Genomic DNA, 23,941 nt, shown 5'->3' on the forward strand with positions numbered 1-23,941 from the left:
GTGCAAGCACTTTTTCTCAAATTCACGAGTTTAAACCCATAAAAATATTGCGATGCAAAATTTTACCAGTTCAATCTCGGATCCTATATACGTAGCTTTCTAGCTCTATATAATAAAGATAAGAGAGACGATGGACTATGTATAGTATTATTGTCACTATTATTTTCAAAGTTACGTTAAGTTAACCAAAGCTTAGAGGACCAAGATCTAAACCTTTAACCTTTTCACTCCATAACAGTGGAAGATATAAAAATATTATACTAATAAATTTATTATAATTAAGTATAATTCGACATATTCGACATAATATATAGGAATTCGATATAAGTAGGTATGTATATCGGAGATAAATAAAATAGGATTTCTCTTCAAAATATCTTTATTACGTTTTACATTTCAGTCACTACGTCCTGTAAAGATACCATGAATGTAATTAATAAAATAATTAATTAATATTTTAATTGCATATTATTCTGCAATACAATGACATAATTTTAAAAACGTTAACACTTGTTTGCTACTACACATTAAAATGTATTTCGAAAAAGTAATACATAAATAGACATTGATTTATATTCATAACTCTAATAATAGTAACAGGGCATTTAAAAAAAGCTCTTTCAAAAATATTAAAGCAGTCTAGCACTGCTGATAAGCACTGTTCATCCCCAGCGTTATCCATTCACCTATTATATCGGCTTTTCCATAATAAATATAATGAATGTGCATATATGTGCACCTACAGTAAAAAGCTGTATAAGTAGCTACTATATAACTAACTTTCTTAAAATATCTTTATTATAATAGTTTAAACCTTATCAACCTAAAGTCCTCACTCTGAGAGAAGACCCGTGCCCAGCAGTGGGAACATAATGAGTTATGTTACACATCTTTATGTGAGCAGACAGGAAATTTTCTCTCACTAACGCATTTTATTTTACGCCATGGGCATCCTATATTAACAAATAATACTTCCTTGAGCATTAAAACTACTTTTTATACTTAGTATTTACGTATATTTAAAAAGTAATATTAAAAAACATTAATACAACAACGTCTATGACTAGGTATAATAAATAAATAATATGACTAGAATTTTCAAAATTGTGGTTACATCACTACATAATATTGAAGCTACGACTTGCTCCTTAACTGTTAACATAGAAGTTAATATAAATATATTAATGTTCAAGCCTTCTAATGCAATAAATGCAAATTGTCTGATTAATAACGTACATTTTTATTTAAAAAAGATAGAAGTAAGTAGTTCCAGTTTTAATATTTTATCCGTAGACTACAGTGACTAGAAACTAAGTACTAATAACGATGCGATCGTGACTCGGGTTAACCGCTCAATTATCCTCCAAATCCTGTAAACAAGGTATTCTACGGGTTTACACGTGATAATATGTCATATATTATGTACAACAATAGGGTACTTGACAGTTTTTGGGAAAGGGTTTTATTTTTGCGTATACGTACCATGAGCCCATATCACCGTTTTTTTTTTACAAAATAAGGGTTATTTATTTGTAAAAAGAACATAAAGAACATGTTTTACTACTTAAAGCGAAACGCTGCACTAAAACAGTCGGTCACTTGACAAGCGTCGTATGATACGTGATACGTGACGTCACGAATTATTTAACAAAATTAACTACGAAGCTACAATAGCGATAGGCATTCTTCAGAGGATAAAAAATGACAGTTAATTAGCTTTTATAATGTTTCAACAAATATAAACTTATTAACATGGAAAAATAAACACTGAGGTATCAAACTAAAGTTCGGCATACTGATAATACCCGCATGACGTCACTTTAGCTTCAGCCAATCCCGGGCGTTTTTAATTAAGTGGTCGAACATGAAATTAAATTATTTTATTAAGAATTTCACAAATGTTTTTAAATATTTTTTGGGAATTGGCTTATAAAATATTTACTTTTAAGCTAATAACATTTCGATCGATATTTTCATTATAGTCAAATACCCTATTATATAACATTCATTCACAAATGTTGATGACATTTTTATGAGGATGAAACATGAGGATGAAACTTATACAAAATGCAACTCGCATATTTCTAATTCACATAATATACAGACGTAATCAAATGAACTCTATACAACTATTATTCTAGTTTGTCGCTATTAAAACTACATCTGTATATGTCTTAATTTCAGTACATTTTTTTTAAATTGCAAGATATACAATATTCAATATACAAAGCACTATTTTTTTAATTTAGATTTTAAGGTAACATTTTTCAAATATTCAATAAAAATAAAATAATTTTGTTTCAATAATAATAGCACTAGTTTCCTTAGCATGAATGATGAATTATTGCTCGTTTCGCTGCAATGATTTTGTGATTACAATAAAATACATTTCAAATATCCTAACTACCTGGCAGATTCTAAAAAATATTGGACATGCATCTAAATCGTCTTCTCATAGACATTTTTGTTAGTGCTTTAAACCTAAATGCTAAGTTAAAAACAATATTTACACACCTCACTGGTTAAGTCAGCGTTAAACTATGAAATTGTTAGTATATTTACCTCACTATAACACATATGTAACTTACGGTAGGATCACAGTCCGCACAGTGCCACGAGTAGCCGCGCTTCTTGGGGTTCTTGTTCAGCGGCGGCTCCAAGCACTTGAAGTGGTACACCTTCGAGCACTCGTCGCATCTAAATGATACAATACAAAAGAATAAAGTGGAATAGGAAAATATTAATATTGTCAAAAAATAACGCCTGTAAAGGTATTGTTTTAAAAAAAGTTTTATTTTAATGTAGGAGTAGCAGACGAGCATGAAGCCCAATTGATGGTAAGTGGCTACTGCCGCCCATGGACATCTGCAATCAACCCAAGATAGGATTAGATATTTCTACCTGATGTCCGCCACAGATGCACCGATACCCCTGAGGACTAAGCCTGTGGAGGAAGCCTGGGATAAGTATGTCTTCCTAGTGTTTTGTTTTTATTTATATTTAATAAATATGCAATTATTTATATAACTATTTATTTAAGTAATTTGATTCATCGCCGCACGCATCTGACATTTTTTTATGTTTGTACAGTAAATGAACCCAAATACGAGCCTTTCGGATATTGAAATAACGCTGCTCCTTGTTTTTTTCGCTTTTGGCATTAGTACCTATCGTACCTAAGTGGTATCAAAATTCATCGTTCATTGCTTATTAAAGATCGATTTATTCATCGTCCCAGCTTACTGAATAACGAAATAGGGATGATAGCGGTTACCTGACGAGGTTGGTGGTGTGTCCGGGCTGCGAGCACACGTCGCAGTGCGTCATGGGCGGCGCGGCCGGCGCCGACACCACGCACACGCTGTGCCGCACCGCGCGGGAACGGATACTCTGCACGGAAATATAAATTGTATTTAAAAGTCGTACAAATAATATATCCATCCATTAGCCTTATAATAATAAGCCAATTAATATAATTGGACCCGAAAATTACCACCTCCTCATGAAGGATAGAAAATTGTGTTAGACGTCATCTAAATTACTTAAGCGACCACCTTATTCCTGAGGTGTCATCGGCTTCATGCTGAATCCCAGTCTTTTTAAAAGATAATTAAGGCTATGTCCAACAGTTACCATATAGTATCAGGTGAGCTGTTTCTATCTTTAAAAACTACTTAAGGAAGTTTTAATACACACTACAACTTAGTATAAAAATATATTTTCTATTCTTGAGGGGTATACAGGGTGAATTTTTAAAACGGGCCTTCAGGGCCAAATCCGAAACTATAAGGATTAGCGAAAAATGCTGAAAGGAGTTACGAGGCCGATTTTGATAAAAACTAAAACTGCATCATTAATTTTTTAAAATATTTTTTTCCTTAGCCGGGAATCGAACGAGTTCATTTTGAAAAAAAACACCACAAACACCTCTGTATTATTCCACTATCTGACAGTGTCGCTTATAAGGATCAAATTCTGGGAAGTAATGTTATGTGACAAATTAAAGGAAAAGGAAAATTTTGAAGAAAATACGTATTTTTCCATACATTGGCATACTAATCCTTAAGGATTCTACATAACAAATGATTTATGTATAATTCTTTAGAAACATACATAAGTCATACCATTGAAGAATTTATTGGTTAATCAACTAATTATTCGATGTTATGACTATGACATACGGCTTAGTATGAGAAAGTAATAGTTTGGCAAATAAGTTACCGCCGTTTTTAGGATTTATTTTTTTAATGAAAATAGATAACTGATTAAACAGTAAATTCTTATTGTTTCTTGTTTACAACTTTGTTTTAACGTTAAATATGATTTTCTATATCTCATTGTTTAGTAATCACTCGGATTTGACTCTTTAAGTATTTCTCGCAAATTGTCAACTTTACATCTGTATTAAACGAAACTCCGCCCAAAGCTAAGTCGGACATAAAAATATAAATTATTGAGAAACAAAACGTTCACTTCGAATGATTAGAAACATTGAGCCAAAAAAAATGTTAATACATGAAATATTTAAATTGATTAATGGCGGGAACTTAACTGCCAAATTAATATGAAAAAATATGTATTTTCTTAAAATTGAGGCTTTTCCTTTAGTTTGTCATTTATCATTACTTTCCAGATTTTGATCCTTATAAGCAACACTATCAGATAGTGGAATAATATAGAGGGTGCATTTTTTTTCAAAATGAACTCGTTCGATTCCCGGCTAGGGAAAAAGTTATTATAAAAAAGTAATGATGCAGTTTTAGTTTTTATCAAAATCGGCCTCGTAACTCCTATCAGCATTTTTCGCTAATCCTTATAGTTTCGGATTTCGCCCTGAAGGCCCGTTTTAAAAATTCACCCTGTATTAGAATACCTCGTCTGTACATTCTGGACACAGAAACGCAACTACTGCTGTTAAATTATAGAAATTGTTAAAAATATTTTACCTGTGGTTTCACCCATGTCGTTGGTGTCGATAGTTTAGGCAGTTCCTTCAGCCGCTTGCATAAAAATGGTAATACCACATAAAATTGAATAAAATCTGCTTACAACCAGAATAATTATTACATGCAATATAAAATCATTAATTTATCACAACTTTAATAAATCCTACATCTAATAAAGAAATGTCATAAATAATATAAGTAGAATGTGTAGTAATTTTACACTTTATATAAAACTGGTATTTTTTTCTTATATATCATTTCAACGGCTGTAATAAAACACAATCGATTAAAAGGTAAATAAATAGAAATTAAAAATTCCATGGCGTGTATAGCCTATATTTGAGCTCGATTTTTGAGATTTTTTGTTTGTAACACAGCTATATAGACTTACAGATGTAGAAGTGGATGGAGTTGCAAATCCTGCAGGATTCTGACTCGGAGCCGGTAGCGCCGACGGCGCGGACGTCGGTGGGGGTTTCAACAACTGATTATCCGCTTTCTGTTAAATAAGCGCAACACGTGACACATAATAATAACGGTAATAATCACAAAAACGAAAATAAGACAAACTATAGATGATATCTATTGGCAAATAACAGTCAATTATTGCCCCTACATCTGAAATTAATAATGTAGTCTGCACACAGCTTCAGCGGTTTTTTTAATACAACAACTAGTCATATTTTAATTTTAGAGTTATTTGACCCTGTTCTGACGGAAATAAATAGAGTTAGAGAGAAAAAGTTCAAACATGTTTTTATGTACTGATTTCGCGCAAATAAATTATAGAGATAAGAAAATAACGGTTCTTTAAATAAAAAACACTTCACATTTATAACGACCTCACTGCTAATTTTATTAATTTTAAAGTTCGGCGTTTACCTTTGGCATCTTCTTGATCACGACAAGCGGCCCTTTGCTGTCCGGCACGACGAACTTTGACGTATCTAAAGATCCTTCGCGTTTACGACCAGACTTGCGCTATAAAATAAATAAATCAATGTTTTAGGTCATTTCAAATATAATAATATACAATAATGATGAACAGCTATAGTTGGCAGATTCGGGCTTAGATTTACCTGTATAAAGTACGAAAATCGAAGCAATATTACGACTAATTTTTATCACACGATTAGTAAAGCATTTACACTGGCACAATGTCAGAAATGTTATCTCCAGTTAAGCAACGTTGAATTGAGCGCGGTTAGTTTGTATGGACTGTAGGAGCCTAGTTTCGTATCATCCATATTTCGGATTCTAAAAAGTAGGTACTATAATAAGAACGTTCTTTAATTTTGAAGACGTTCCTGTACTAAGTAAAATATTTTATACTACTTGCCTCCCTATCATTTTATATGCCTAACGACGGTGCTTATAATTTTTTACTAATTTATTAACTAACCTAAATTATTAAAAACAAATTTTAAATAAAACCTTATCTGTATTGGAACCACGTTCTCATTTACTTTAAAATGTATTTATTTCTATTTTAAACTGGCAGATAGAATTTCATACGATGCTTATACCTTATATTATTATGTCTTACACACTTTCACTTTCTACTTGTAAATGTTAATTAGTTAGTATAATTATAATCGTCGCTGTTTCGTAACAAGTGACAATTTGTGAGAAAAGCGCAAACTAACTCAGAAGTGATGAGGAATTCGGTCTTTCACGGAACTTGTTCAGTCGAACAAAGAACGTACAAATTTTGAAAGGAAACTTTTCCCCTTTAAGGAACTTCCATGTGTGTAAGTTATACTTACTTAAATTGATTCTGCTCGCTTACTTTTCACCGTATACATTTTCATGGCTTTGAATATAATATTATTGGTTGTATTAGTTTACTACATATTTGCCACACGTAAATATTTTCGCGGAGAGGCCTGAATAAATAAACATTTTTTTTACTTACATATTGCTTAAAAGGATTTAGATCATAAGAATAATAATAATAAGTATTACAAAAATTAAATTGCACCTATAAAGCTTGCATTTGCAAAAATTTTGTTTCCAAAATAGACAAAGTTCAGAACTTATGTTTCAACGCAAGGTACTTACTTAACTTAAATACTTAAGTCTAGCTTCACAACCTATCTTACTTATACAATATTAAATTAAAATTAAGTAAATTAAATAGAAACCTTTTACTTTATATTAAAAACTTAGAACACTTGGCCATGTTTAAAAACGTTGAATATATTAAAATTAATTTGGCAAAAACTTATACAAACATCTCATAATAAACAGCAGAAACTCAGAAATTGTTCGCATCGATGTATTGTTAAATTTTCACTCAACCGACTTTTACAACATTGCTTAACTAAAGCTCTTAACAACTACCGTCACCGAAGTAAAATTAGAAATGTTCATTAAACTTTACCATTTGTTATGGAGTATTTGCAGTACAAGGACGTGCGATTTTTTTAGAGTGGCAAATTCCTGGTACGCGCACTCTAACTCCGCAAGTCCTCGCATTATTCTGCCATCCGCTGAAGTTCAAACTCGAACAAAGAACGTGCAAGTTTGGGGGTAGTTTACGCCCGCGCACTCGTACTTTTACTGTACTGGATTTATTCACGAGTTACAAATGGCTTCAAGCGATTGGACGATATAAAATATATCGTTAAAAAATCGTGGGTAGAAATAAAAAAAAACCTGCTCGACTCTCCATAACACGTTTATTATGTAATACATTTATTTTTGCAATGACAAACTTTGACGTTTCACAGTGTAAATTTAATTTAATATATTACTGTTTTATATTTCGACGACGTTTCAGAGAATACTGACTGCAACAAAGGATTTATAGTTTTTAGATGGAAATGGTAATATGTATAAAAAGTGATTAGAAAATATACTACCTATGTGGCAGTTATAAATGGCAGTGTCAGTTCAATAATATGATGATAACCAAAAATAGGTACGAAAATCCACCATAAAAAGCAGATCTCACATTTTTTCTATTGATGCATGCACATAATCATGTTTACATTATGTGAATAAAACTTTTTAATGATCTCATTATCCATTTAAACCATACATACTCTCCCCGCCCTTTCCGTCTTGATTAAAGTGATACATACATACATGAATTTTGACAACACAATTGAATGAAACATGTATGATTTAATTGGATATTATCGAAGTTTCGTAGGTCCACGGGCTTAATTTATGTAAAAAATATCAACCTTATTTCATTAAAAACTCAGTTATTATTTCGTTGTTGCCTCTAAGTGATATTAAAAAAAATAACGTGAATACTGAAAATGAGATATTTCTAAAGGTGTTTACCTAAATAAATGATCTTCAAAAAGCTGCATTTACCAACAATAATGAAGCACACCATACAAGTAGTAAGCATAACTTACTTATTTTGAGCTTACCCATAGTTTTACTACTATCTACTATTACTGACATTTTTTATGCTGATGAAGTAGCCTACTTTAGACGGTAACAGGCACCTGATCCCACTCGATGAGTTAAACAACCTTGGTCACAATTAATTTTAATTAGTGCTATCCTTCATGAATCCTTCATGCCCAGTGGATGCTAATATCATCTTTCAAAATGACAGCATGATTTAGCAACGTAAGCCTCAATTCCCATATCATAAAGCCATAGATGTGATACGGCAATACTTTGCTATAAGAAATTAGTAAAGCTTCAAATGCCGTTGCAATGCTATGCGGTGAAATCATTAACGAGAATGCCACCGCAATAGAACCCTACACTGACCTTCCACGTTATATGTATTTCACGTATTTACTGCAATTACCATCAAATACTTCCGAACTAAATGTAAGAATTAATACTCAAGTAGAAATCTTACAATCTTTAGGCAAAAGACTATAATCAAGCTAGTGGCTAGCACTACTAAAGATAAATTATTGGAAACTTAATATTTAATGATCATTTGATTCGCGGCTGTCAGGTTTACCGCTCAGTTGTTATCCTCCAAATCCTGTAAACAACGTACTTTTAATATAAACGGTTATAATATTTATTTACAGCTTAATGTAAAGTTTTTAGCTTTTCAAGTAATCATTACACGTTTTTCAATCTCATATGTGATAAGATTAAAAAGATATAAAGAAGAAATTCGATGACAACAGATTTTTCTTAAGTACAAATTAAGTTTGCGAATGTGTAGATTTAGTTTGATTAAATAGTCTGCTTTAAAATATTATGACGTCATATTTCATATTCCGTATACTTTTCTGCACGTTTACTAAAATATAATGTAAAGTAATTTGAGAGCTTCCCCACCAGACGTCACTTTCGACCGCGGTGTGATGCCTGGAGGGGATTTATATTTTATTTTTATGCAAGCTAAAGCCATGAGCCAAATATATTAGTCGTCAACCCATAACTGTCTCACTGCATGCATAACGGCTCATGTCTAATTCTCAGAGGTTTAAAAAACTATGTAATATTCTGTAAAATTCTACACAGTACTATACTGTGCTTAGTAAATTGGCAGATAAAGTAAATTGGCAGTAATTTCCAAGATATACCTGTTCTAATAGACTGACACAAAACTTGGGACTTGTACGTTTTCGTATCGGACCATTTTCTAAGCTTATTTCTTTAGAAAATGGTAATTTTGGGACACATGAAATTACAAGCAGACGCTTAAATTTTATAGACGTCGAGACAACCTTTCGTACAATTCGATACAATTGTATACATTTTTATTGATCCATTTAAAAATTCATTAAGTAAACTTTATACACACATACATTTACACATACATACATACATTTGAGGACACAGACATAATATTATTCTCTGTGTTTAACATCAAGATTTATTAAAACCGGTGGCCACTGTCATGTTTATAAATTTTCTTATACACCGTGTCCACATATCGTTTTCTGTTAAATATTATTGCTATAGAGGCCTGTTTTTTCCCTTCTATGCAAATTTAAGAGTAAGCAAGTCAAAACTATTACTTACTGCGCTTGTAAAACTTCTTAATACACCTCCTATATGTTACCAATAGCTAATAACACATAATTAAAAGCGACACTGCCACATAAAGAAATAGACAAGGAATGCCGTTTTAAACAGGCAAATAATCCATGCAGATGGGATATTTACTTAACAAAGCTATTGATATTATATCGAACTCTCCATAAGGTGATTGATTATAGAGGATTATAATTATAACATAAAAATGTTTCCTACTTATAAATATCCTCATGTCTATTAAAAATATTAATCATAAATACCACATCGACGATGATCGGCTTGATCACTTTTATTTTTATTAACTAAAGCAACTGCTATTTTAAAAAGCTATGTGAAATGCAACCAGTAGGGTATTACCGCACCACCTTCTGCGGAAGAGTCCTACTAGCGTACCCGTGGTCCCAACAAAGGGCGTACAGAGGAACACCGTGGGGTTTTAGCCGGTAGGAGTCCGGCATATCCTCTCAGCTGCCCCGCAACTGAGAGGAACCTATGACGGGGTTCCCCACGAAAAAAAAAGGGTATTACGCACCATGATAGGAAAATTCTAATATATATAATAGACATAATTATATATATTTCTGTTCATAACAATTCAGTGTACATTTTATAATTCAATTTTTGAATTCACTCTTTGTAGTTTGCTTTTCGATTATGTAAATTCTAGTAGTCATTTCGATGCCGATGTTATTGCAATTCAATATGCAATATGAGTATTTACTAGAAAAATAGAAAAGTGGCTAGTGTTTCTTCGCAAAAATTCGTAACTTCCGGATTAATTAAATTGAAATAAAAAATGTAATATATTTAAAACACTAAAAATCATTCAAAACATTTCATAAAATGACCGTAATACCCTATTAGTGATGTTATTCGTTTACAATCGTTATTAAGTGATATGTATGAGTACCAAGAGAGTGACTGTGATAAATATGTAATTAAAGAGACAGCTCGTTTTTTTAAACAATCTGTAACATACCTTTTTGCAACAACATATTATGTAAATGCAAAGAATCCCTGTTGTCTACCCCAATTGACCTGATGTAACCGATATCATTTGATAATTAAAATTAACACATTAACTGAAAACGATATGGACACGACGTATATTAAAAATACAAAAAACTAAAACCAACCTGAATTGACAGTGTTTCTATAAATCCTTTCACCAAACACCAATCACTGAGTGACGCGTTAAAACTCAACGGGATTTAACATTTACACAGTATTCATATGAGACACTGTATGTTGAGTACGACAGTGCCACAAACCAAGTCAAACTCGCACAGTCCACTTTAAAAAGTAGCTTTTTGCATCAAGACTATATAATGTCTATATAAATGTATAACTTACGGTAGGATCACAGTCCGCACAGTGCCACGAGTAGCCGCGCTTCTTGGGGTTCTTGTTCAGCGGCGGCTCCAAGCACTTGAAGTGGTACACCTTCGAGCACTCGTCGCATCTAAACGACACAAAAGAAAATATATAAAAGTTATTTATACACTATCGTTTTTTTATAATCTTACTAGATTATATAAAACTACTGTAGCAAACAGTCCATTTGATTGTAAGTGATTACCGCCGCTTATAAGCAATTGTAATCAACCCTAGATAAGATTGGTACTTTGTTTGCGATCGGCCTCAGATGCATTGCTACCCTTCGAGACAAAGTTAGAACATAATTAAAGTTATTCTCTCTTAACACACTCTTCAAACCAAGAAACTGCAGCACTTAACACTTCTGTTATGAGGCAGAAGTGTAGCGGTTGTGCTTCCGAAGTTGAACCACGATAAGTTGTACCGCTTTGAAATAGATTTTTTATATTCTAGTTCAAACATGTTAACTCTGAATATATTTAGATTCTAAATAAATTATAAATTTTATAATAAATTAATTAAAGATCAGAAATCAAATATTAATCTAAATGTTTGTCATAGAAAACATTGTTTATTGTGGTACTTTAAGGATAATAGTGACATATAGTCTGATTCATAATTAGGTGTCCAAAATGTAAACAAAGGTGTTGACCTATCAAGAAAAAACGTTAGAAATGGTAGTTTCTTATTTTTGTCGATATTAAAGTAATACAATAATAATAAAATAATAATCTAAATAAATTAAGATTAATTCACATTTTTTAGTATTTATATCACCTCAATTTCGATCCATACAGTAATAATAATAAAAAACAAAGTTTATGGTAGAAAATAAAATGTGATAATGGTAACACAATCGGAACCCAGAACATTTCTTGTGCCGTTATTTTTGAGTTTCGTAGCTGATGTTATTCATTTTCATGATTGTGATTGAACTCGAATGTATAATCGTTTTCGTAGCGCGTTTGTTAAATTGTGAATAATTGTAAAGTCTTCGTTTTTTGTTGAGTTTGTTAAAGTTTTTGTTTCGTGTTAATTTTGACAGTGACATTTGTTTGTTTACATTTTGGACACCTAATTATGAATCGGACTATAGTATAGTATCACCTGACGAGGTTGGAGGCGTCGCCGGGCTGCGCGCACACGTCGCAGCGCGACAGCGCGGGCGCGGCCGGCGCCGACACCACGCACACGCTGTGCCGCACCGCGCGCGACCGGATCCGCTGGGACACGTGCACACGTTACGTATATTTATTTACTAGCTTTACACTTCTTAAAAATATACTATAACGAAATATAATAAACATTCAAGGTTTTTTATTTCTTCAATTTCAAGAAACAATGAAACTTAATATCAAATCAGTTTAAATATGTTTTTAATGGAATTTTGATAAAATTAAGTAATTAATCGAGTAAATCGGCCATCTTGAGTTGTTAATACCTACACCGAAACTTGATCTGTCATTTTTCTAAACCAATTTGTCCGAGACTTCCAAGTAAAAATCTCTTAAAAAAAAATTTACCCAGATTCTTTAAACCCAAACTCACATGTATATAACAATAAACATAACGCAGTGTAGCAAGATAATAAAATTCTCAATGACAATCTTTCTACATTAACAAAGTTACCTTAGGCTTCGTCCACGTTGGTGGAGGTAGCTCAGGAAGATCCTTTAGCCGCTTGCACAGAATTATTATAAGCGTTATAGATAGTAATAGTAATAAATAGTAAAAATACTTACAATAAAGTATTAAGGTCTTTGCAAGAACCGAAACATTGTTTTGCTTATTTTAACATTAGTAATGATGTCTGTATTTTTAAGTATCGTTATAGTAATCCTTTTCTTAATATTTTTCTTATAAGTGGAAACTGCAATGTTTCGGACATCTATCAAATTAATGAAACGAGTCCTACGCTTACGATATATTTAAAATGAATATGAGATATGAGTAATGCTCGCTTGGATAATGAGATATGAGTAAAAATTTTACTATGACTGAGTTGAGTAAATTTAAATTATGAATGTAATTAAAAAAGTATTTTATGTTTTAGCTTACACATTATACAGAACAATGGTGACGTGCTTATAAACACTCATTTGAATCATCTTCATTAAAATATATCATATCAGACTTTGCAACAGAGTTAAACAGATATAAAAAGATGCTTACAGATCCGGAAGCAGCTGCAGACGTTGAGGCTACAGGACTGGGCTCCGGCGGCGGAGGTAGAACCGGCCGAGGCGGAGATTTCAATGGCTCCTCCGCTTGCTACAGTCACCAACATTAATATGTATTGTTTAAATAATTATGTTCTCACAACAGTACATTAAATCTAAATGAAATATTAGAGGTTTAGAATTTTAAAGAAATCGATTCCTGAGCAGATGATTATCTAAATAATTATGAAGCACCACTAATTATGGTCAGGTAGTATAAAATGTCAATGAAATAAAAAAATAAACTGTATTGTATTGATGTACAACCAGATTTAAATTAAAGGATGAACTTTTGTTTTAATTGCTATAAGAACATAGTCAAGAAAAACATATGCAAAAATGTAACAAGGTACAACCGGAATAAGTAGTAGGTTTGTCTTATAAAACATAATTATCTCGTTGCACGATTGGTCTCAGATTCTATGAAAAGTAGATTAATTTCCCAGTCAAGTAACATCGTTTATTCGATTTTTGTGGCATTTAACTAAAGGTTCTTAAACATCCATGTACAATAAAAAATTAATAACAAAATACCTTTGATATTTTCTTCATTACTGCAGGCGGCGGACCGTCATTGCTGTCCGTAGGAACGTAAAACATTTGCGTGTCCAAAGATCCGTCGGGCTTCGGAATAGGCTTGATCTACATATAAAATTAATTATTATTAAAAATTATGTTCACACCAGCCATATAAATATATTACTACGTTTTCATTTGTTCTGGATTTAAAATAGCTAATAATAATAAAAAATACTTCTTTGTAGTATTATAAGTGCAAATATTTTAAAATGTAGTTATTCAATATGATATTGGAAATTGAATTTGTAACCTTTATGGTGATTCGAGGATGAGGCGGCTCTGGATTCTCCATATCTTGTGTCTTCTTCTTTCTTTTGTGTTTATGAGACTTTGACGGCGAGCGTAGCAAATCAGGAGAATATCTCGACCGATGCTTCTCCTTTCTACGTTTTCTGTTTGCTTTGTATGTAGCGATATCAGAGGATAGATTCGCTAACGTGTTCTCTATCGAACTCTCTATCGTCTTACTATCCCTCTCCTTCGATTCGTTTAGAAGAGCTGAGAACGATAAGTTTTGTGTATATGAGTCTTCTTTTTTCGTCAGCAACACGTTGTTAGAGTCAGTCGAGTTTTCATTTTGAGAATCGTACGGGCTATCTGCAACGATAGGTGTTATTGACATTAACGGCGTGTTAGTGAGTATTGGCGAAGTGAAGCTACGTTTATGGAGCTTCTTCGATTCATTCGTGACCGGAGTAGAGGTGTGATCTTTCTTCACTTTTCCTTTCTTATCTTTTTTAGACTTTACATCCGCACCGTCGGTCCCGTCGCTGCTGAACTCAAACGGTTTAATCGTTACTTTTATTGGTGATAGATTTTCGGAGGACAGGGTTGTGTCCAGTTTCAATTTGCTATCTTTTTTATTTTTTAATTTAGGCGGAGGAGAGTCCGCTAAAGAGCCGAGGCTGCGCGGCCCGCATATGATAGCGCCGTCCTTGCTGTAGCGGATGCGTGATCGACGCGGCACTTTCTTCTCTAACACTTCTGGCTCAGAATCTGAAGTCTTGTCACACTCAGAACATTGCCTGTGAACAGATAGAGAATTATATGAGCAAAATATGATATTACTAAATGTGTATATTTAAAGGTGTTTAAGATTAAATAATCTGTATTGAGCCACAGGGATTGGTTATGTCTTAATCTCTTTTCAATCTGAGGGGAAATATGTGACTATAAAGTTTTTATAATAATATTAAAGGAGATGAACCATAAAGTATGTTGCAATCCTCAATTACTCCACTCATGGAAATACCTTGGTAAACTATGTCTCACAACCATCTCGTCCTTAATAATAATAATAATAAACGTTTATTGCCATAATAACACAGTTTACACAAAGAATAAATGTACATTTTACAGTAATATTAATATGACAAAAGGAATTCGGCTCAGCATTGCTGTCTCAGAATAAGGGATTCGAATAGCGCTGTTTTTCAGCCGCTCCTATAATCCCTGTGGTGTTAGGTGGGATAAGAGGATAGTCAGCCGTGGGGCATCTCCTGGGTTTTAAAATCCAAGCGTGTATGTGTGTGTGTGTGTGTGTGTGTGTGTGTGTGTGTGTGTGTGTGTGTGTGTGTGTGTGAGTGTATGACCTATGCGTCACTAAAACAATAGTATATACGAATTGATGGACGATGTATGCATTATGCGTTGATGGTATGCAATAGTAACAAACTAGGAGAACATAGAGTGTGGAAGTGTTAATGACATATACTGTAGATAATACATTTAGTATAGTGTAATTGGTGTGGCATCGTTGGTCAGAGTTGCACGACGTACAGGGCCGCACTGAAAACCAGTCGCCGGAGTTTGTTATTTCTCACAGGCGTCGGCAGAGACTGAGTGCGACCATTTTGCTGCTATACGTTTACGTGTGCGTTTACGTCACGTGTTTTTTATTTATTATTTTTTTTTTATTGTATCTCTTCCATTGTTATAATTTTCTTTTGTATGTTGTAACTTGTATGGCATGTAAAATAAATGGTTTCTTTCTTTTCTTTCTATATACGAACTACGCAATAGTATAAATTGGATGTTTGTCTCACCATCCGTAGAGCTTGCTCTTCTTGGGCGGGCGCTGCAGCGGCGGGTTGAGGCAGTGCAGGTGGTAGTGCTGGCGGCACGTGTCGCACGCCGCCATCAGGTGGCGCTCGCTGCGGCGCCCGCACACCGCGCACGCGCGCCCCAGCTCCGCTGCGACACACCCACACTGCCAGTACTCGCCGCGGACACGGGCACGCGCGGTATACGTGATGAGGGTGTGTGGCTACACCCTACGTACCGACCTAACAACCTCGACTAGATCTTGTTTTCTGGTACAGTCCTTTCAGACTCGATCACGAGATCATCCCTCGCCCTGGATACGTACTATATATAATCCTTGCTAAGGATTTTGAAGGAGTTTGATCCTCCAAATCCCATCCCCCGACTAGAACTATGAACTGCCAGTCGCCTATGGCTAATCTCTTACGTTGCCTATAATCATTTTTGTTCATTCACTTGAATTTCACCCGTACATTGGACCATTTTTAATTTTTCCCAGTGACTAAACCATAACCAAGTGATGCATCAATGGTACGAAATTTATTTTTCCAAAAAAAATCCTTGTCATATAAGCAGTTACTTATTTTAATAACATACAAAACCCACAATAAAATGACTTAGAAATGGTAGCACTTGTTAGTGGTGCCATTGTTGCTGTTGCAATAGCTAGTAGTCATTCTCATTCCCACGTAACGCTTTATCTATAAAACGCTGTCGTATTATAATAAGTAAACTACCTGTTTTTGGATAATGGACATCTAGTAACCAATGCTAGATAGAAAAAATACAAATAAATAACAATACATAAGCTTGAACACTGCTAAAAGATGTTTTGTTACAACCCTAGGACATTTGTAATAGAAATAAAAAACTAATAATATAAAGCTGCCACTGACCTTCCATCGAAGTTGACAAAACTTTTCCTTGGCGTGCGTCCGGGTTGTCGCTAAGAGGAAAACCAACGCCCATCTTAAGTGCGGCCGCGGTGGGCACAGACATACACCTGCTGGTCCACTCATACATACAGTTTGATACCATACTAGCTTCAATACATTGACAAAGTAATCAAATAGATTCCAGTAGGGAATTGTTTTGCAAGGTTGGATAAAATAACAACATGACTTTATAGATATGCAATGACAGATCCAGGCTTTTCTTTTGGTGGGACTAAACCCAGACAATGGTAGGCTGATGGTAAGTGATAAGTGGTAAATTATAGTTAATTAAGTGTTTTTAGAGAAAGGAACACAAAAATACAGTAATTAAATACATAATTTTAGAACTCCTAAGGCCCCCAGCTTAGGAGTTAAATTTTTTGTCTGAATTTTGAGTCCTATCATCGTCCGAGTTTGAGTCCGTCACTGATAATACATATCTTTAAAATGTGCTATATAAAATTATAAAGCGACTTTCCTCCCAAATGCATGCAAGGAATCAATTTATACACCACCACCACGTCTTATAATGTAATTTTATGCTACCTTACATAACACGTATTTTCACAAAGTTACACATAAAAATCATTGTACCAGGTACAATATTTTTATGTGTATAAATCTGTTAACTTAAAAAACTATAATAAAATGACACTCGAGTGTCTATCTGATTACTTTGTCTCATTATATAGATGGTATTTGAGCAGTAGCCCATAAGCTGTTATATCCACCACCAAGATATTTTATTTTTATTTTATCATTGTATTCAAACTTCTTTTCAATATTATAAATTGCAGTACCAATATACAGTAAGTATATGATATATATAGCTAGTGTGTTTAAAACTGTAAACAGTTGTCTACTTTTACAGATACATTTTGCAAAATACTGATTTGAATGGAAATTTTACTCAAATAAAAATTTTCAATTGCAGTAAGAACTTGAGCAAGCGATCCCCCCTCAAGGCATAAAGCTGGTCCTATTCAATTTCAAATATGTATTAAGACGCATTTTATGTACAACAACATGGAAAAAAATTCAATTAATATTGCCAGATATATATAATATGCCAGATAGATAATAAGGTTATAATTTCTTTTTTTGTAGTGCTATCACATTATGTAGCTTTCATGTTTCGAAACAAAATTCTTTTTATTAAGACTGATACCTATTTTTTGCATACCCTATCTAATAAATTTGGGAAGCACAACATTGTCTCTATACAGAACTAATAAAATTGCCATCCAAATTGTTAGTTATTTCATAGATACTTCTTCATTGCTTATTAAAGCATAGATATTACTTAAATATTGCATATTATACATACTATAACACATTACATACCGCTTCTGCAACTGTTGTGGAGTGACTTTGGGAGTAGAGCGGGGTATCACTGCCGGTAACAGAGGCTTATCTTCCATTATCGGCGGTATAGCCTTTTTAGGACTGAGGGCCATGATAACGTCATATATTTTCTTGAGAGCTTCTTTTGTAGATGCTAATTGCGCAAGAGCCTCAGCATTTTCTTTGGCCGCCTGGAACAACATTATGTTTCAAGCCCTTATATTAATAAATCACTTATAATTTTCATGGAATTTGTTTCAAAACCAACTGATTAAAAAGTACTGTACTAAAAAGTACATGTGCAATGTATACTTTTAAGGTCTCACATTTAGTATGGAAAAAAATTACTATTAGAACTTGAACCTCCAGTTAGATACCACACACAATGATTTACTTGCCTCATCATAATCCGTCCTGAGATTCTCTTCCCCAGCTAGGTACTGCTCGTTCTCTTTCGTGAGGCGTTCGAGAGATTTCCTCAGGGACGACACACGCGAGTTCCGCTCGAGGTAGTAGCCGACGAACTCTACGGAGAAAGCCGGAGGGACATGCCAGCGGCGGGAAACGTCTTTCAGGGCTGCCATCTGGGGAGTTAATATCGGAGTTACTTATCGAAAGAAAGAACTTAGTCATTAAAAGTTGCAACACATCTGTGATTAGCTCCACTTATTATTATCAAAAAACTCTCGAAAAAAAGTTGTATTTTGGACACGATTTTATTTTTACATTTTCTGCAGGAGTATCCACTAGACTCTAGTGGATAGTGACTAGAGATAAATATTTATGCGTTTTGTTATTTCATGGAAAACATTCGCATTGGTATTATTGCACCTACTGTAGTTAGAGTAGACAGAGTGTAGACTAACATTCAGCTCAGATGTTCATTACAGCAACCAGCAAATTACAAAATCGGTCTATATTTCTTATATTAACGAACGAACGAAGTAATGGAACCCTCATATGATCACTTGTGTCTGTCTATTCGTAACAGTAAATTTACTCCGAATCTTCTCGACCAATATTTAAAACTACAATAAAATGATAGGTAAATAGCTTGCCTGAGCATCTTGAAACTCCAAAGCGTGTGTGTCGATGCCCATACATTCTGCTTTGTGTTGAAATTTCCGCATGGCAGAAGCACTGCTATACAGCATCCGCGCCATTTTCTGAGTTGGTACTGTCAAATAATCATATTATCACTATAATGTATACACATAAGTTAATATAATACCGTTTACACATGCTACAGGTGAGATGAAAAGAAATGTTTTAACAATTGTATAATATTTCATCTTCATGTCTACTTAATTTCGGAAACAAAGCTTCACGAATTAGTACAACTAACATTAAATTTTCCAGAATGTGATCACTTGCCATTTGACAACTTATTAAAGTATTTAACTATTAAATATTAAAACCTGGATTTACCATTCACTGACAAAAATTATATTATTAATATCTGATAAACATGGTGCTTACCCCAAGGAGGATTTCTGTTTTCTTTCTGCTGTGCGTACTTCTTCCTGTACCGTACCAGCTTTCGTTGAATTCTGAGCTCCTCTGCTGTCCCAATTTTTTGCACTAACTCTTCTTTCCTAAATAATAACGTAGAAATATATGTACTGACATAAATAATATTGTAAAGGTGGTAGAACCTTTCGTTGTGCACCGCCGCCACACCTGTTTCTGCCTAATAACAGCAGTGTTAAGCGCTGCTGTGTTCCTATTTGAAGGGTTTGGTAAGCCAGACCTACTTTACTTAGGCGTTCCAGCTTAGTCCTCAGGGGAAGCAGTGCATCTGTAGCCGACCCCAGATGAGAATAATTTTACCTGCGGTTGATTACTGTTGTCCACAGGCGGCAGTAGCCACTTACCATCAGGTGGAATGCCTGTTCGTCTGATACTCCTATATTATAAAAAAAAATTAAATTCCAATTAAAAAAAATATGGAGCAATATAATGTTCCAGAGACAATGAAAAAATTATTTTTATCATTTCCATTTCACCTTTTAGCAGTCCTCAGTTGTAATGCCAGCCAACTCCGTTTACGTTTCTTGACCAGAGTCTTGTCTGAATGGAGTCTGCAATGTGCATAAAATGGATCTGCTTGCTCCACTTCATCTGAATGCGCTTCTGCCAGTAGCCCTTCCCGCTGGCCACTACAAAAAAATTGAAAAAAGTTTTAATTTTTTGAATCATGTTTAATTTTTTTTGTTACAGAAGATATTACTTTTGTAACACTATCAGTTTTAACCAAGCCTCTGACTGAATAAAATAAATATGCGATAATACATACACATCGTCACTAGAAAGGATAAAAGTCACACAAAGGGACAATATATTAATTTTCTGCTTTAACATACTTCAATGATGAAAAACATTTTGTGAGAACATAAATGCTTCAAAAATCTCAAGAAATTAATTCAACAATGTATAAAATCTATCAATCTGCAGTTGTCCAGAGTAGCAGAGTATGGCCTGAACTCCTAATATTTTTTGTTTCTTTTTATAACATAGGAGCAGCAGACGGGCATGCAGTCCACCTGATGGTAAGTGGCTACTGCCGCCCATGGACATCTGTAATCAACCCCAGATAGGATTAGATATTCCTATCTGAGGTCGGCCAAAAATGCGCCGATACCCCTGAGGACTAAGCTGGAACGCCTCGAAAAAGTATGTCTCCCTTACCACACCCTTCAAACCGGAACACAGCAGTGCCTAACACTGCTGTTATTAGGCAGAAATAGGTGTGGCGGTGGTTCCGCCGGAATCGAACCATAAAGAGTTCTACCACCTTTTAATATTGCATACTGGATGACATACACTTGAGAAATCCTTACCAAGTTACATGAAAGAAGGTCTTGCAAAGACCGGCATCGCAGCCAACGCAAACGCCGGTGCGGGCGAGCGTGGTGTCCTCGCACATAGAACACGAACGCGCACCCCACCGGGAATACGCCATTTCGAACAGTGTGACTCCTGATAACTTCTCCACCTGTTTATTAAAAAAATATATGTTAATAAACTACACATATATTTCTTTTACATCTTTAATATTATATGGCATAAAAGCATTCTATTTTTTTTTTAATATCCCTTTCATAACCCGAAAATAATCCCATCAAAGAAACATATTTGATAGGAGTATTCTTTTTTCACTTTTGTAGTGATTAGTTTACTATTAACTGTTTTTCATTTAGTACTTTTTTTTTATTATTAAAAATCAATGGAAATTATACATATTTAAACCACTGGATAAAAAACATTTTGACATGACATGAACTTTATGTTAAAACTATCAAATGTCTAATCTACATTGCTTACCTCAGAAAATGCCACTCCGGGAACATAAAGAGCACAGACAAGGTGCACCCAGGCACCAACTTCTGTCTCCTTAAATATGCCTCCTAAAATAAATATGTACATATTAGAAGGATGTGATAACTGTTAACATGTAGAGCATGATGTCGTCATAGCTTTGATCACTTAGCACAGTCAGAGATCCCCTTTTCTGATTTAGCCATGAATAAAAAATTTTGGTAATTACCTTTATTAGGACATAGTTCACAATTAGGATCAGTGACTCCAGCTTTGCAAGCTTCACAGAACCAGGGCTCTGTGGAGGCCGAGCTAAAAGTGCTCGACTCACTGGTAACATCAGACACTCCATAGCAACCTACAAGAAAAAAATAGAATTTCATACATTTCACAAAAAAAAAAAATTATCATTTCTGTTTATAGAATTTATGCTATTAATGTTCTACTTACCTTCATGTACAGTGACCCCACACCCATCACATTCCACTATTTCATTGTAGTCATCACTTCTAGAACCCAGGCAGCCAGCACATATCAGAATGTTGGCTAATTCACCTGGAAACTAAAAAAAAGATTTCTTTTTATTACTAGCTGACCCGGCAAATGTTGTGTTGCCATATTAATAAAAAAAAATGTTAAGAGTGAACAATCCTTGTTACGTATGAAAAATAGATAGTAGCCGATTCTCAAACCTACTGAATATGCATCTAAAATTTGGTGAAAATCGGTAAAGCTGTTTCGGAGGAGTATGGAACTAATTCTGACACAAAAATTATATATTATATATGATTTATTTTAATAATTAAACAGTGAAGTTAAGAGCATAAAAATATCAAACAAAATTGTATTAACTATGATGGAAGTAGGTAACGAAATTAAACAAACCTTAAATTGTTGTTGTTTAGCTTTTTCCAGTAGATTATTGACAGAGACATCTTCACCGATTTTAGTAGTGTTTTTGAACCCTTCCTCCATGTCTGACCCGGACTGTTCGTCCGAACTAGAATGTTTTGCACCTCCTTCTATATAAAAAAATAAATAAACAACAATTTCCTAATATAAATAAAATCCTATAACTAAGACAGCTCATAAAGAGAGTTCATATAGAAAATTAGTATACTCATCAGTAGTATACTCATCAGTTAGTCAAATTGTTGGAATAATCGATCTCAAACTTCAGCTAAACTAAGTTACAATCTAGTATCGATTAAAAGTTTGCGGGTGTTTATTTATAAATGCACGTCATTCCATCCAATTCAAGCAATGCCAATTTTAAGTTTATAAATAGTTAACAAATCTAGAGCGTACTTTTTTCATCATCATCTGAATTTATCGAGTAATCGTCACTTTCTTCGGGGTGGTCTTCAATCCTAAAATCAGAGTCGTCAGAACTCTCTCCTTCACCAAGATCGAAATCAAGCAATGACTGAGGCTCCACTGGTTTCACTTTTCGCTTCGCGGTTGCCCTGCCCTCTGTAAATTTTAATAATCACAACTACACTTTAAAACTACACCCAATATAACCAAAGTAATAACTTAAAACCATCTAAAATCCACCTACGATTACTCATTTTGATATATGAACTTTTTTAATTGTCCTTTACTAGACGAACATTACATTACATAGACTTTACGGAATACACTATGCAAAAACTTTGCACAAACACCGGTATAGCATTCACTGTTTTTTTTTTATTTATTTTTGTTTTTAACACATCTTTTGGTGTTTCATTTCCCTTTGATGTAGTGATTTATAAAAAGATGCAATTGTTTGGTTAGTCAACGTTTATTGCATTTATTTTTTATCTGTGGTAAAATTGAATCTAGTCATATAGAAAAAAACTGCATAACAAAATCGATAATATCGATATTTCAATATGTTTCTTTTATAAGTATTTGTACCCGGTAAAGTGATATAAAAGAATATAAGTAATATAATTTTAAAGCATTATTATTATTATACTGTATACAGTAATAATATTATAAATTTAAATTTTTGTTGCAACTGTATATTATGTTTTTATGAGCAAATTTTATCTTTGGTCTAATGATTCACAATAAAATTTGATTTATCATCAGGTATCTTTGCAGTTAATATGTCAACTGTATGAGGACAGTTTTGGACACACAATTGCAATTTGAACTGCACAAAGTCGGGTATATAGCCCCCACTCAATTACTTATAATAAATGTCGTCGGCCGTCAA

The 23,941-nt window shown here is 33.8% G+C and overlaps 1 protein-coding gene across 9 annotated transcripts; it reads right to left on the bottom strand.

The window, feature by feature from the left end:
• Positions 1-361: 361 nt before the first annotated feature.
• On the bottom strand, positions 362-23,391 carry LOC140750253 (PHD finger protein 14). Of its 9 annotated transcripts, none has more exons than XM_073083689.1 (26): positions 23,297-23,391; positions 23,044-23,208; positions 22,621-22,754; positions 22,186-22,297; positions 21,965-22,093; positions 21,742-21,824; positions 21,258-21,412; positions 20,424-20,576; positions 19,897-20,012; positions 19,476-19,594; positions 18,816-19,001; positions 18,418-18,608; positions 17,035-17,141; positions 16,141-16,288; positions 14,346-15,120; positions 14,051-14,158; positions 13,470-13,568; positions 12,927-12,977; positions 12,405-12,520; positions 11,274-11,382; positions 5,829-5,927; positions 5,338-5,445; positions 4,947-5,000; positions 3,275-3,390; positions 2,589-2,697; positions 362-1,370 (listed from the first exon to the last, which is right to left on the bottom strand). In XM_073083689.1, the coding sequence occupies exons 1-26, from the start codon at positions 23,304-23,306 to the stop codon at positions 1,353-1,355; spliced, it is 3,570 nt and encodes a 1,189-aa protein (XP_072939790.1). In that variant the 5' UTR covers positions 23,307-23,391; the 3' UTR covers positions 362-1,352. The 9 variants fall into 9 exon arrangements, with proteins under 9 accessions (XP_072939790.1, XP_072939793.1, XP_072939789.1 ...); XM_073083692.1 differs by having other exon boundaries at positions 17,035-17,084; positions 22,621-22,757; XM_073083688.1 differs by having other exon boundaries at positions 22,621-22,757.
• Between the last annotated feature and the right edge of the window lie 550 nt (positions 23,392-23,941).

This window comes from Epargyreus clarus, unplaced genomic scaffold (assembly GCF_041222505.1).
Source record: "Epargyreus clarus isolate Ecla_fem2 unplaced genomic scaffold, WU_Ecla_fem_2.2 ptg000019l, whole genome shotgun sequence".
In the NCBI taxonomy this organism is placed as follows: Eukaryota; Metazoa; Arthropoda; class Insecta; order Lepidoptera; family Hesperiidae; genus Epargyreus; species Epargyreus clarus.